This window comes from Chinchilla lanigera, unplaced genomic scaffold (assembly GCF_000276665.1).
Source record: "Chinchilla lanigera isolate Chin_1 unplaced genomic scaffold, ChiLan1.0 scaffold00054, whole genome shotgun sequence".
In the NCBI taxonomy this organism is placed as follows: domain Eukaryota; kingdom Metazoa; phylum Chordata; class Mammalia; order Rodentia; family Chinchillidae; genus Chinchilla; species Chinchilla lanigera.
Genome location: NW_004955455.1, coordinates 5,616,589 through 5,630,319, shown reverse-complemented (window position 1 = coordinate 5,630,319; position 13,731 = coordinate 5,616,589). Strand labels below are relative to the sequence as shown.

The 13,731-nt window shown below is 41.5% G+C and overlaps 1 protein-coding gene across 4 annotated transcripts in view; it reads left to right on the top strand.

Annotated features, from left to right (window-relative positions):
- Window positions 1-13,731, top strand: part of Eif4enif1 (eukaryotic translation initiation factor 4E nuclear import factor 1) — a 48,457-nt gene that overhangs the window by 30,224 nt on the left and 4,502 nt on the right. For 3 of the 4 annotated variants that reach the window (XM_005396315.2, XM_005396313.2, XM_005396314.2), the window contains exons 8-15: window positions 2,451-2,586; window positions 3,081-3,260; window positions 3,998-4,230; window positions 7,123-7,194; window positions 7,596-7,779; window positions 8,731-8,810; window positions 9,322-9,464; window positions 12,951-13,035. In XM_005396315.2, coding sequence (XP_005396372.1) covers window positions 2,451-2,586; window positions 3,081-3,260; window positions 3,998-4,230; window positions 7,123-7,194; window positions 7,596-7,779; window positions 8,731-8,810; window positions 9,322-9,464; window positions 12,951-13,035 — 1,113 coding nt within the window. The remainder of the gene's footprint in view (window positions 1-2,450; window positions 2,587-3,080; window positions 3,261-3,997; window positions 4,231-7,122; window positions 7,195-7,595; window positions 7,780-8,730; window positions 8,811-9,321; window positions 9,465-12,950; window positions 13,036-13,731) is intronic. The other variant, XM_005396316.2, reaches the window with a different exon arrangement.

Sequence of the window (13,731 nt, the reverse complement as noted above, 5' to 3'; positions counted from 1 at the left end):
AAAAAAAAAAAAAAAAAAAAATACCATTACAAATCTAAGGATAGCTGAAACACTGGAATACAGTTCCCAGACTCCTCGATAAGAATATAGGAGAGGGCGCCCTGACCTAGAAATCAAGTGTGAATCCAGGTCTCCATTTCCTATGCAACATACAGGTGGGAACCTCTGCTATTAGTGTCCCAGCTTGCTCTGTAAAAATGACTAAATAAACTCTTACGATTCTTTTCAGGTGTAAAGCCTTTTAGTTCTAGGTGCAGTGGCACGTGCCTGTAATCCCAGCAGTCTGAGAGGCTGAGGCAGACAAGAATGTCTTTAAGCCATCAGTTTTGTTATTTATAAAAATTAAAGTTTTTTAGAGCCAGGCATGGTGGCGCACACCTGTAATCTCAACACTGGGGAGGCTCACTAAATTGAGTGAGCTCTAAATCCTCTGAGACAAGAGGATTGTTGCAAGTTTGAGACCAGCCTGGGCTACAAAGTGAGCTCAAGACCAGCCTGAATTGCAGAGCGAGACCCTGTCTCAAAAAGACAAAAAAAAAAGTTGTTTTTTTCAACAGTGAAACATTTTTGTTTTTGTTTTTGTTTTTGTTTTTTTCCGGTACAAGGACTCGGACTCATGACCTTGCACTTGCCAGGCAGGCACTGTGCCGCTGAGCTAAACCTCCAGCCCCAGTGAAACATTTTGAATAACTGTAGCTTTTCATTGCTTCTTTTATAATTCTTACTTATCACTAAAATGGTTGTATTTTGGATATAAATTCTCATTTTTTTCTGCTCTGAAACATCATTTATAATGTTTCTCTTCAATTAATGGAAAATTAGTGCACCTGAGAGTCATATTTAAGGTATGAGAGTATACAAGTGGAATGTTATTGGAACTATCTGAATAATTCCTCTGAAAATAGAAGTTTCAGAAACAAAAAATCAAATTAGGGTTCTGAATTTAAAAATTCTTTTATAAGCTGGGCATGGTGGCACATGCATATAATCCTAGCACTTGGAAAGCTGAGGCAGGAAGATCACCGTGAGTTCAAGGCCAACCTGGGCTACATAGTGAGTTCAAGGCCAGCCTGAACTGCATAGTGAAACCCTCTCTCAAAAACAAACAAAGGAAATCCTTTCATGAGAAATACTTGTTCTAGTTTGAGTATAGATTATGAAAACATTATTCCCAGTAAGAATGAAAAGAAAATGTAGGCTAGCCACAGTGACGTGTGCCTATAATCCTAGCTACTTGGGACACTGAGACAGGAAAATCACAAGTTCAAGGCCAGTCTGGGCAATTTAGTGAGTCTCAGTCTCAGAATGAAAAGAGCCATGTGTGTAGTCCATTGGTAAAACTCCCCTGCAGTCCCCAAGACTGCAAAAAACCGTAACAGTAAATCTAACCTTCCCTCCCTTGCTGAACATTGACTGGAAACTTGGTTTTAAACTTCAAGTAAAAAGATTAATGTATATATTTAACTGGATTTACTTTAGGGTAGGATTGAAAATTTATATTTTTAAAAATGCCAAAATCTAGTTTTTAAAGAAGATTGGCAATATAAGTAACTATTATGAAATGATATTGAAGAAATTGTATCTGATCATAGTGCATCATTTACTTGCCCTTATTCTTAAACCAAACTGGTAGAGGTTGGATTTAAAAGAAAGCGAATACTTATAAACTTCCCATTAAGCTCAAATCGAAATTAAACGTCTATTAAAATGTCATCCCTCCCATGATGCTTTCTAAATTTTGTTTTGGAATTATGATCTTCATGAGTCTACTTTTGTAGCTTTTGGGTTTTTTTGTTTTGTTTTGGTTTTTTTTTTTTGTTTTTTTCCGGTACCGGACACTGAACTCATGACCTTGCACTTGCCAGGCAGGTGCTTTGCTGCTGAGCTAAATCCCCAGTCCCGCTTTTGGCTTTTGAAATTGTCAGAACTGAATTTCATAATCCTTACAGCCTCTTCAGACTTGGTGATTAGTCAGAGGCAGTGTTGGTGCTGCTTAGAGACTAAGTCCTTGAGCTAGGCATAGGCGCCTGCCTATAATTCCACCACTCAGGAGGGTAAGCCAGGAAGATTCTAAGTTCTAGGCCAGCCTGGACTGTATAGCAAGACCTTGTCTCAGAAAAAAGAAAAGAAAGTAAGTCCTCTGAGAACATTTGGTAGTATATGGATTTTCTGAGGCAAAAGATGCAAAACCAAAATTCTGTATGGTATAGAGGCTTGGCTATATATACTTAGGAAGTACATGGTTGATTGTACCAATTTTAAGATACTCAGAAATGACCCAGCCAGGGGGAGAAAAATTAAAGGTTCAAAACCCTAAATTCTGAGACTGTTTACCTTCAGGTCAGCAGCATCAAAGGAAGTTCCAAAGTAAGTGACCCTTCAAATGTGAATGTTTGCGTCCTTTTTTGCCTAAAAACTACTCTCTTAGCTCAACTCACCTTTCTCTTTAGATGATAGAAGATGTTTTGGGAGAAGGGTCAGTCTCTGCCAGTCGGTTCAGCAGGTGGTTCTCTAATCCGAGCCGATCAGGGAGCCGATCCAGCAGCCTTGGGTCAACGCCACATGAAGAGCTGGAGAGACTTGCAGGTAAACTGAATAAAGAGTCTGGCCTTGGATGTAGACTTAGCTTTCTCTGACATTCTGTCTTGATTGTACCTGTCCTTTTTTTTTTTTTTTGAGGTACTAGTATTTAAATCCAGAGTCCCAGGGCCTTCCACTTGACAAACATTACCACTTAGCTACATACCCAGCCTTTCTTACTATTTTCTTTGTGGTACTGGGTTTGAACCCAGGAAATGCTGAGTTATACACCCAGCCTCTTTTATTTTGAGAGGACTCACTAAGTTGCCCAGGCTGGTCTCAAACTTGGAATCCTCCTGCCTCAGCCTCCTGAGTAGCTGGAATAACAGACTTGCACCACTGCACCTGGCTTTAATTTCGTCTTCATTTGTGAGGGGCCCATTAGGGTAATAATGTCTCAGAATAATGAAAAGCTTTCAATTTGTGTCCTTTTAAACCATTAGAGATTAGTTTCTATGCTTTATTGGGACCAATTATGAATATGTTTATTTGATTGTCAGGTCTGGAGCAAGCTATCCTCTCTCCTGGACAGAACTCGGGGAATTATTTTGCTCCTATACCATTGGAAGACCATGCTGAAAATAAGGTGGATATTTTAGAAATGCTACAGAAAGCCAAAGTGGATTTAAAACCTCTTCTTTCCAGCCTATCTGCAAATAAAGAAAAACTCAAAGAGAGCTGTAAGTGTTTATTGAGAATCTGCTTTACGTACCTAAAAAAGTTTGGATTGTCTTAGAGTAACATACTGCTGTCGCATTGAGTCAGGTGTGTGGTGGATTTTGTGTAGCAGTCTTGAAAGGGCTCATTCTATCAAGCAGTGCTTCCTTTCTGGGGACTGTGACAGTCAGTGGGTCATAACCCATCATTGGAACTTTCCGTCTAAGTTCTTCTTATCCTTGGCTTGTTTGTAACACACAGTGAATGTTTCGGTCCTCTCCAGCATATCTTGTCAGTTCTTACAACTGCGCCCCAGTCTGCAGTGTTGTTGGTTAGGCTATAAGTCCTCAACATGGCAACTTACTGCTACAGTAACCGGAGTGCAAGTAGCAGTCCTGCTGATATTCAGGTCTTGAGATTCCTGTGCCTAGTAACCAGTCTCCAGCAGACTCATTATAATAAGATACCCTTCTGCAAACACACAGCAAGATCTTAAGTCTGAGAGCCTAGCACCTCAGGGCTGTGGTCCCAGTTTCTAGTATCTACACATTTTAGTTTATGCCATCACTTACTAACTACAGAGTTACAGCCTTATTTCCAATAAGTAACTATGATTTTGACTGTTTTTAGTTTGTCTATTTTCAGTGTCAGCCTCACTTCCATTGTGAAATAAATTCTCTTCATCTTAACCACCATATAACCAAAGAAAATTCCGACCAATATCTCTGCTTGGTTTAACCAAGACTTTCTCACTTTTCAGCACATTCAGGGGTTGTGCTTTCAGTGGAGGAGGTAGAAGCAGGGCTCAAGGGCTTGAAGGTGGACCAGCAAGTGAAGAATTCAACTCCCTTCATGGCAGAACACTTAGAGGAGACCCTGAGTGCTGTAAACAGCAATCGACAACTCAAGAAAGATGGCGATATGACTGCATTTAACAAGCTAGTGAGCACCATGAAGGCAAGTGGAACTTTGCCTTCTCAGCCCAAAGTCAGTGTAAGTATTTGACACAAGCCTCACCCAGCCTTTCTCCCTTTCCCTCTTTCTGTTTCACAATAAATGGATTTTTATAAAGGTATTCTGAGTAAATTGGATATTCTTTAGTCCATTCATTTGAGCTTTGATGTTTTTGTGTTCTATATCAATATTCTGTTCATTACTAGAAAGACCAACCTATGGGTGTGGGTGTGTGTGGTGAGTGATGATAGAAAGATTCAGTTTTATGCAATACTTGCATTACTTTATCAAATTATTGCTCAAACAGGTATAAAACTATCTTTTTAGATGAGCTTAGGAAAAAGTTTTATGGTTATTCAGCTACTTAAGTTCATGTAACAGCGTATTTTTATAGTAAAATCTTTCTTTTCACAGTTTCTAATTCCTGCTCTTTTGATTAGGCAGTTGGCAGTAATACAAATCAGGTTAAAGTATTTAAGACAGATTTTGAGACAGTTGCGTTCTGTTAAATTACTAATGGAAAAATGTATGATTTTTTTTCTGTTTCTGGGTATGAGGTTAGGTTATAAGGTGAATGCATTTCACTAAATGTGCATGAATAACATACACTGGTCTTTGTAATAACGCTTAGTGGTTCTCAGCAATAGACCATGTGTTAAAGATTGCTATCCCTTGATGATACAAAGTGATAGGGAAGCAAGGCAGCTTTGAATAATGAAAATACAACTATTCTGGTTGCTGCTAAGCGTTAGTACATGTATCAGCTTATGTCTTGCCTCTTTTCTCCTGGCTCCTTGTCTGACAGTTACAAGCAGCCAAAGTCTGAAGAGGAATATCTGGTTCACTACACCTGTACCTAGAGAAGGCAGCTGATTTTAACCTTCCTTATCTGACCAACAGCTAGTGAAATTTCAACCTAAAAGGGTCAGACAGAGGTGCCATTATTCTGGGCCTTCGTGTTCCGGCTGATCTTATGCCTCTGAAAGAAGACATCTCAAAAAGATAGACTTCATTTCTTTTTCTGTCAAACCATTGGTAAATTACAGGGAATTGTTCTTGAAAACTGCATTAGAATTATTTGTGTACAAAGAATTATTAAATAGAAATGCTTTCAAATGAAGACCAGATTAAAATGTTGGGAGTATACTATCACCTTTTCTTGTCACCTTTGTGTCTTGGTGATTGGGTGCTGACTGGTGTCAGTCAAATCTTGCAGTCAGCTTTTTTCTTTTAATGTGAGTGACTATGGAAATGGAGACAGCTATTCTGCAGTTTTAGGCCTCTATTTCTAGGATATTGATACAACTGAGTCTGAGTTGTGAGGGTCCTTGACTTGATACTGAGGTTTCAATTCTTTGAAGTATATCTGGTTTCAGCCAGGGGGATGTGTTTCAAACATCTGCTAAGAAAACAGATGGTTAAAAAAAAAAAAAACAGATGGCATAATTCAAGTAGCTGGGCAGAGACTAACACAAAATAATCTAACCTAGGAAGGAAAACACAGAAAGTAATGCAGTAAGGATACCAAGTAATAACCGATGTTGCTGGATTTGCATGTTAGGTCCTGTATTTCTAAAATCAGTGTCTTTGCTACATCTCATATCTATAACTGTGTTATACTATAGCTCATCTGCCCCTTATATTAGGCTCAATCATATTGTTCATCCCAAAATGAAACATGCTGGTTCAGTCTAAACCCTATTTTAAATGGAATTTTAGATTCTGCCCTCTAAATATAGTAAGGCATGTAGTATAAACTTGCTTGTTTATTATATTTAAGTGGAAGCAAATAACTCTTGAGATTGCTTATTAAAATTATTTGTATTTTGTACCAATTCCAAAACCAGCAAAAAAACATTGGAGTATCTTTGAGCAGTTTCACACCCAAGGATACCGCTGTGGGTTCTGCTAGCTCCATCTAGTGGAAGGGAAGTTTCTGGTACAGTATTAGAAGAGCTATTTTCTCAAAGGCTGAACTAAATGGGGATAGGAATTTACCAAAGTACAGGCGGGAATGCAAGTTGGATATGCAAAATAGAACCTATGATACATTAAAAACAGTGGAGGATTTGAACTCTGTCCTGCATGAGACCCATTTTGATAGCTATTTAAAAATTAATAAAGTTTAAATGTTCTGAAACATGAAACTAAAATATAACAGTTCTGGCCAAATTTGCATATTGTCTAAGTTTTTAATATCATCTCTGTAAATCTTGTTAATATATAGTGGGTAGCAAGGATTGCCTCAGGAATTAAAATCTATAAATTATAAATTATCACAGTTTCTTATGTGTGACTCAGTTTTTTCAATTTTCTTTTCCTTTCTTTTGCTCACAACATTAGAAGCAGTAAGATGGAGCCAGACATGGTGGTGCATGCTTAGAATCCCAGAGTGTGAGGCAGGAGGGGTGCGAGTCCAAAGCCAGCCTGGGCTATGTAGTGAGTTCAAGCGTGGCCTGGACTATGTAGCAAGACCTTGCCTCAATAAGAAAAAGAGTAACACAGAGCAGTGTCAGCAGCAGAGGTGGTCTGCCTGTGCCTATAAGCGTCTTTCCAGCTTCTGGTGACACACACCTTTCCTCTTAGCCCTCGGGAAGACTGAGGCAGAAAGACTGCAAGTTTAAGCCCAGCGTGGGCACCTTAGTAACTTAACAACACTGTGTCTCACAAGGAAACTAGGACTAGAGATGTGGCTTAGTGTGGAGGCTCCAGGTTCGGTCTCCAGTACCACAAGGGGAAAAAGTTTTTCCATTCTCAGGTCTTTGGGGCCTATGTGATGAGAGGAACAAGTTGGTCTAAGTTAGTTTTCTGTGACTTGAACATCATTCTGTAGTTAACTCCTGTGAATGTTTAATATTTTCTTGTGATTCCCAGTTAATCTATAAGTTACATGTGTTGAAGTTAAAACCAGTTTTTCTTTGACTTTTTTAGCAAAATCTTGAAAGCCATTTGATGTCTCCTGCTGAGACTGCAGGCCAGCCTGCCCCCAAGAACATCCTGCAGGTATGTTTCAATCTTAGACTGAGGCCCTGGAGCCCTCAGCAGTACTCCCCTGAACTGGTTTTGTGTAGTGGTCCGGGTTTGGGCCTCAGATAATGATCTGTGTTGCCTGGCAGTTGTGGCTGTCATGCTGTTGCCTCACATAGTAAGCCTTTGATTTCTAGTTTTCAGGTTTGCAATTTCTGTGGAATTTAAAGTAGGTAAACTATTTGTACCACTAATTTCAAGCAAATACTGCTAGCTGAACATGCAGAGAAATGTGTTGCATGTACATATACCGGGTCCTTCAATAAAGCATCAGGAGGCTTCGTCATCCGACTTTCAAAGTTACTCTATAATCCATAGTTTCTGACTAAAAGGAAGAACTAGGTTTACTCACAGGAATTTGGGTTTTTTGACAATAGGAACTTCTGGGTCAACCAGTTCAAAGACCTGCTTCTTCCAATCTTTTGAGTGGCCTTATGGGGAGCTTGGAGCCTACCACATCTTTACTGGGCCAAAGAGCACCCTCTCCTCCCGTGTCACAGGTGTTTCAAACTCGAGCAGCCTCAGCAGACTACCTTCGCCCAAGAATACCATCACCAATTGGTAACTAGATGATTTTTTTTTTACAGTGCTGAGACAGAACCCAGGGCCTTGCACGTGCTAGGCAAGCACTCTACCCCTAAGCTACATCCCCAGCCTGGTACCTGCTCTCAAGCACAGACATCTGCTCCCCCTTAAGCACACGTACTGTATTTGTATCCCCTGGAATAGACAGTTTGAGTTTTAACAGAAATATGTAAATTTATTATGCATTTTGGATGAAGTGTGGGATAAATGTGGAAGATAACTTACTCAGCTATCCTTCATGGTATATTTTTACTTGAAATTAATCTAAATTGGGACAGTTCTTTAATCTTCTTCCTTATTTGGGGAATTCAATCCTACAAAGTTAATATAGCTTCTTAGATTTTCCCTTGATAAAGAAGTCAGAATAGTGGCTGTCTACCAAGCTGTTAAGGTTGAGAGATAGTAAGCTGTGTCTTGCAGTTAATTCAGAATGTGACTTAAGCACTTGCAGAAAGCTGTCCTAGCAGTGTCATAGCGTTTCTGCCGATCTAGAACCACTGTAGGCTGCTGCCCACTCACCTTGTTAGTCATACCTTGAGAGGCAGCTTTTGAAATGATTTTTCCACAGTCAGGGAGATAGAATTCTGTGGAAAGTGTGATCGTCAGAGTACTAGCTCTACTTTGGTACCAGGTGGCTTAGTGAGCGTGGCCAAATGGCTGGTTAGGAAAGTTCTTCCCCAGAGAGGTATTCACCCTGAAAGGGATATAAAGGTGACTGTTTAGTGGGGAAAATGGATAGACCAGCAGTTTGGGCAATTACATACTTGAACTGAGGTCCACATAGCCCACTGTGAGAGGACAGGGAAGAGGGGTGTCCATCAGCCCAAGGAGTCAGTACTGCTAGAAGAGAGCTCAGTGAAGAGCAGCGTGTATTAGTGATAATGCTATGAACACGACCTTGACATTCATTCGTAACTTTCCTGACAGGTTTCACACCAGGACCACAGCAATTACTCGGAGATCCATTCCAAGGCATTCGAAAGCCTATGAGCCCCGTCACAGCCCAGGTTAGGCTGAGCTCTTCTCATACCTAATGTGTTGCTCGTTTTTTCATCCAGTTGTTTGTGTGATAAAGAATTGAATTGCTACAATGCTTGGAAGTGGTTTTTGCAGCAGTGGAACTCTAGTTTTTTTTTTTTGAGACCATGTCTCGCTGTATATGTGTAGTTCAGGCCGGTCTTGAACTCACTGTGTTTCCCACACTGGCCTCAAACTCGGAGCAGTCTTCCTGCCCATCTCCTGAGTGCTGGGGTTACAGGTGTGCACCACCACGCCTGTCTAAGCTTAACTCTTGTGGTTTGTTGTGCAGTGGTCCTACAGTTCAACTTCAGTGAAGGCTAGAAAATGGCTGAGTAACGAAAATAATACTCAAATTCTGTTCAGTGGGTAGGCAGCATAATTCAGTCATTTCTATTCATTTTCTCGGTTGCTGCTTAAATGTACGCATGAGAGATCTTCATAGAAAGTGCACTGACTGTCTTCATTCTTGCACTGACCATGCTTGCCCCTTCTGTTCAGCAGATGAGCCAGCTAGAGTTGCAGCAGGCAGCTTTGGAGGGCCTGGCCCTGCCGCATGACCTGGCAGTACAGGCAGCAAACTTCTACCAGCCTGGTTTTGGCAAACCACAGGTGGACAGAACCAGAGACGGATTCAGAAACCGGTAAATTATTAATGCTACCCATGCAAATTTGGGTACTAATTTGCAAATAGTTTTCTTAAAATTAATAAACTAGTTAATAAACTATAGTATAATTCTGTTGCATATGCTAATATGTTGTATAATACAAGGTAAAAATCAAATGTTAGTAATAGAGGAAATAATGTGATTGAAATTCTGTTACAGGGACATTGGGTTTTTTTGTTTTTGTTTTTTCTTTTTTGAGACAGGGTTTCATTATGCAGTTCAGGCTGGCCTTGAACTCACTTTGTAGACCAGGTTGGCCTCAAACTTACAGTGATCCTCCTGCCTCCGCCTCCCCAGTGCTGGTATTACACGCATGTGCCACCATGCCAAGCTGGACATTGGGTTTTTTATCCTACACGGTTTTATTTAATTCTTGTTTTATACTTTTTTTGTTGTTTCAGTTTGCTAATTAGTTGTGGAAGGGTATTGCCTACCTAATTTCCCTTATAATTTTGGTATGAGTAAATATACTTTAAGATTGTATGATGTTTCTACCAGTTAAAGCTTTTCGCTTACCCTTTTTTTTCTTTTTTGTATTACTGTATTACTGGGGATTAAACCCAGGGCCTTTGTACTGAACTGCATTCCCCAGCCCATTTTTTCTTTTATTTTCTTCTCTTTTTTTTTTTTTTTTTTTTTGGTACTGGGAATTGAACTGAGGACTTTGCACTTGCCAGGCAGGCTCTTGTGCCACCAAGCTATATCCCCAGTCCATTTCTTATTTTTGAGATAGGATCTTACGAAGTTTCCCAAGCTGGTCTTGAACTTGTGATCCTCCTGCCTCAGCCTCCCAGAGTGCTGGGATTACAGGTATGCTCCAGCATTTTGGCCATGTAGGGTTTCATTTCTACATACGCAGTCAGCATAGCTTCTTATCTGCAGTCACACTTCTGAGATGATGATAAGCAAAACACCTAACTCCTTTTCTCTCACAGATTGCTTGTGTTGTCTAACTCTCCCTGGGTGTGTAATTGTTATGTCAAGGGTTTGCTGATTAGAGCCGAGGTGGTTTTTTCTGTTTTTTTTTTTAATCAGAGCTATTAAAAGGTAATTACTGACTTCACTCACCTCATCTTTGCTAAGTGAAACATTGGTGAAAGTTTGGGAGAAACAGGAATGAAGAGTAATATTGTTTTTTTTTAGCTAAACAAACACAAGAAATTTCATAAAACAATGAGCGTATGATAAGGCAGATCCGTTTGTTAGTCACCTGGAAGCCTTCCATGGACCCTTTGCCACTTGTATCCCTTTTCTCCCTCAGAAGTGACTGTTCTGAAAATTGTTACTCCTTTAGTTTTAGATGTGCATCCTGAACATTATTTATTAGTTTTCACTATGGAATAGTTGTCAGTGAAGTATTTAAGGGTGGGTGTGGTGGTGCCTGCCGGTAATTTTAAGTTACTCAGGAGCCTGAAGCGGAAGAATGGCAAGTTTGAGGCCACTCTGGGCATAGCAAGACCTTGTCTCAAAAAATAATAAAGGGCTGGGGTGTCGCTCAGTAGTAGAGAACACGCCTTGCCATGCATGCTCAAAGCCCGGGGTTCAGTCCCTAGTGTGTGTAGGGAGGATGATTTACATTTTGATGTGATTTTTAGTTATCAGCGCATCGGCATCTTGCTTCAGAAGACAGTGTAACCAGGACGTGCCCTGGTGTGAGTACCTCTTAGCTGTGGTAGGTCTCAGACTAAATGCAGAGCCTCGGCACGGGTCTGCTAGGCTTCCTTGGCCAACTTCCTGTCATGTGGCTACCTCATACTCATTGACAGGATCTGTAACTTTCAAAACATATTTAACATACAAAATTGTATTTGGTATGTGCGTCAGCCCTGGGAGGTAGGATGGGGATAAAAATCTGCATTTTACATACAAACCAGGATTTTTCAAATGTGAATTACTCAAAACCAGAGAGTAGACCCAAGTAGTATCAGTGTAGCCTTCATTTTGTGAATCAGATATCAGCCGCTAGGCCAGTGAGCTTTCAGTAATACAGACAGCTGCTGTGGCACGCATGTCGTACGTTCGTCATCACTGCTCTAGGCCCTCCCTGAACGCCCTATGTACATAGTCTTCCCCAGCTCCTGCCTTTTTGGGGGAGGAAGTGGTATTAACTCAGGGCCTTGCACCTACTAAGCAGGCACTCTGCCACCAAGCTGCCCCCGCAGCCCTCATACTCTTGTCTCCCTGCTCTCTCTGTCTCATGTATAAGAATGTGACCTGCATGAGGCCAGAGATTTTTTGGTCTGCTTCATTTATTGCTGTACCCTCAGCACCTAGACCAGTGTCTACACCTACTAGATACTCAACTCTGTTCACCAGGAGTAAATGATACGGGTCCTACCTTCATCCCCTAGAATACCACTGCTCTATCGGCCCACACTGTCATGTCACACTGAGTCTCATTGTGACAGCAACAAGGCTATTCTAGTACTGATTCAAAGGAAGCCATGGGTTTAGGATTCTCTCTGCTTCTGGTTCAGAGAACTTTTTTTTTCTTTGGTGGCGCTGGGGATTGAACCCAGGGCCTCATGCATGGAGAGCGAGAACTATACCATTGAGCTACAGCCCCCAGCCCTGGTTCAGAGAACTTTTAGCATCAGTGACTATTCTTGGGCTTTTGACTTTGCAGCCACAAGGTTCGACATGGCTAAAATGCAATGAAGCCTATATAATTTTTTCTTTTCTTAACTTGTTTATGTCTGAACACCAACGGCTGTTCTTCAAAGCTGAGGGAGAATGAACAGAATGGCTGGGGACAGAAGGGAAGACTCTTATTTTTCCTTTAATTAGGAGGCCTGAGATTAGTCTTGGATATAGACTAGGAGTGGTGGGGCATGCTACATGTAACTGGGCCCTAAAATACTGGAAGCTCTTGATTCTGTATTTCATTTGAACCACTGGTTCACAGAGCATTACTTTGCCAGGTGCTGTTGCTAGTGGTGTTGCTTCCTACCCTCTGGAGCACAGTCGGCCCACAGAATGAAGGTCTTCCTAGCTACCTCACTGGTATAGGCTACGAATAAAACTGCACACCTAGACACCTTGCACACGGCCTTCCCAAATCCCTGTGCCTGTTCCTTCTACCTGAACCACTATTTCCCATCTGTACCTTTTCACTGGCTCCTTGGAGCGGTGGGAAAACTCCCCCAGAGTCCTTGAAGTCTCCTGTCATTCATTTTCCTGCTGCATTTTTCTCACTGTTACTTGTTGGTGTCTAATACCTACATTTACCTCGATTTACCCTAAGTTATGAACTCCTCCGCTAGACTGAGAGCTATTATGAGACCAGGGCCATGTTTCCTGAGGCTTTTATCTTCCCCTCAGAATTTATTATTTGCTTTTACATATGTTACACAAAAATTAAATGTTTGGGAAATTGGTTAAGGGAAAGGGATTTTAAACTCCTGGACTAGTCTTGGAGTTGAAGTGATTTGGGGCTCACGCTGATAACTGCTTTGTTCACAGGCCACAGCGAGTGACCAAGTCACCAGCCCCTGTGCACCGAGGCAGTTCCTCTTCCCCAGCTCCGGGTGCCTCCATCACAAGCATGGTCAGTGACCCTTAGTGACTGTGTATGGCTTTAAAATGCCCGATTGTGCTGATGTTGTGCACTGTGTACCTTAACTTTCTTCGAGGGCCTTCCAAGAAACCCTGATCTAGTAATCTTTCATACCTGCCTGTCATTAGGTCTTCCTCTGGTAGATACAGTCTAACTCAATGAGGTCCCTAAACTGGGGTGTTTTCCAGAAGGTAGATGAGCATGGGCCAGGGCACACGGAGGACATAGTATGTTCAAACAATGAATCACTGGCGCGGGGAGGTGAGAGGACAATGAGAGCCAGGAAGGAGGGCACACAGGGATGACAGGTCAGATCACGGGGGATCCATGAACATGCGGGGGATTCACACATTGTTCAGGTCTCTGACACAAACTCAGGCTGGACAGAGGATTTGTTTGCTGCTTTTTTGGTGACAAGGCTAGTTTTACAACTGACTAGCCGTAATTTTTAAATGTTTCATTCCCATGTAGTCAGAGCTGATAGACAAGCCAGGCTGGGAGGTACATGCCTGTAATCCCAGCACTGTGAGAGGCTGAGATTGTGCCTGTTCAATTTAGTAATTCAGCAAGACCCTGTCTCAGAATAACAAAACGCTGGGATGTAGCTCAGTGTGAAGGCCCTGGGTTCAACCCCCAGGGCCCCCGACACACACAGCTGATAGACGGGGGAAGAAGCCGCTGCTGTGC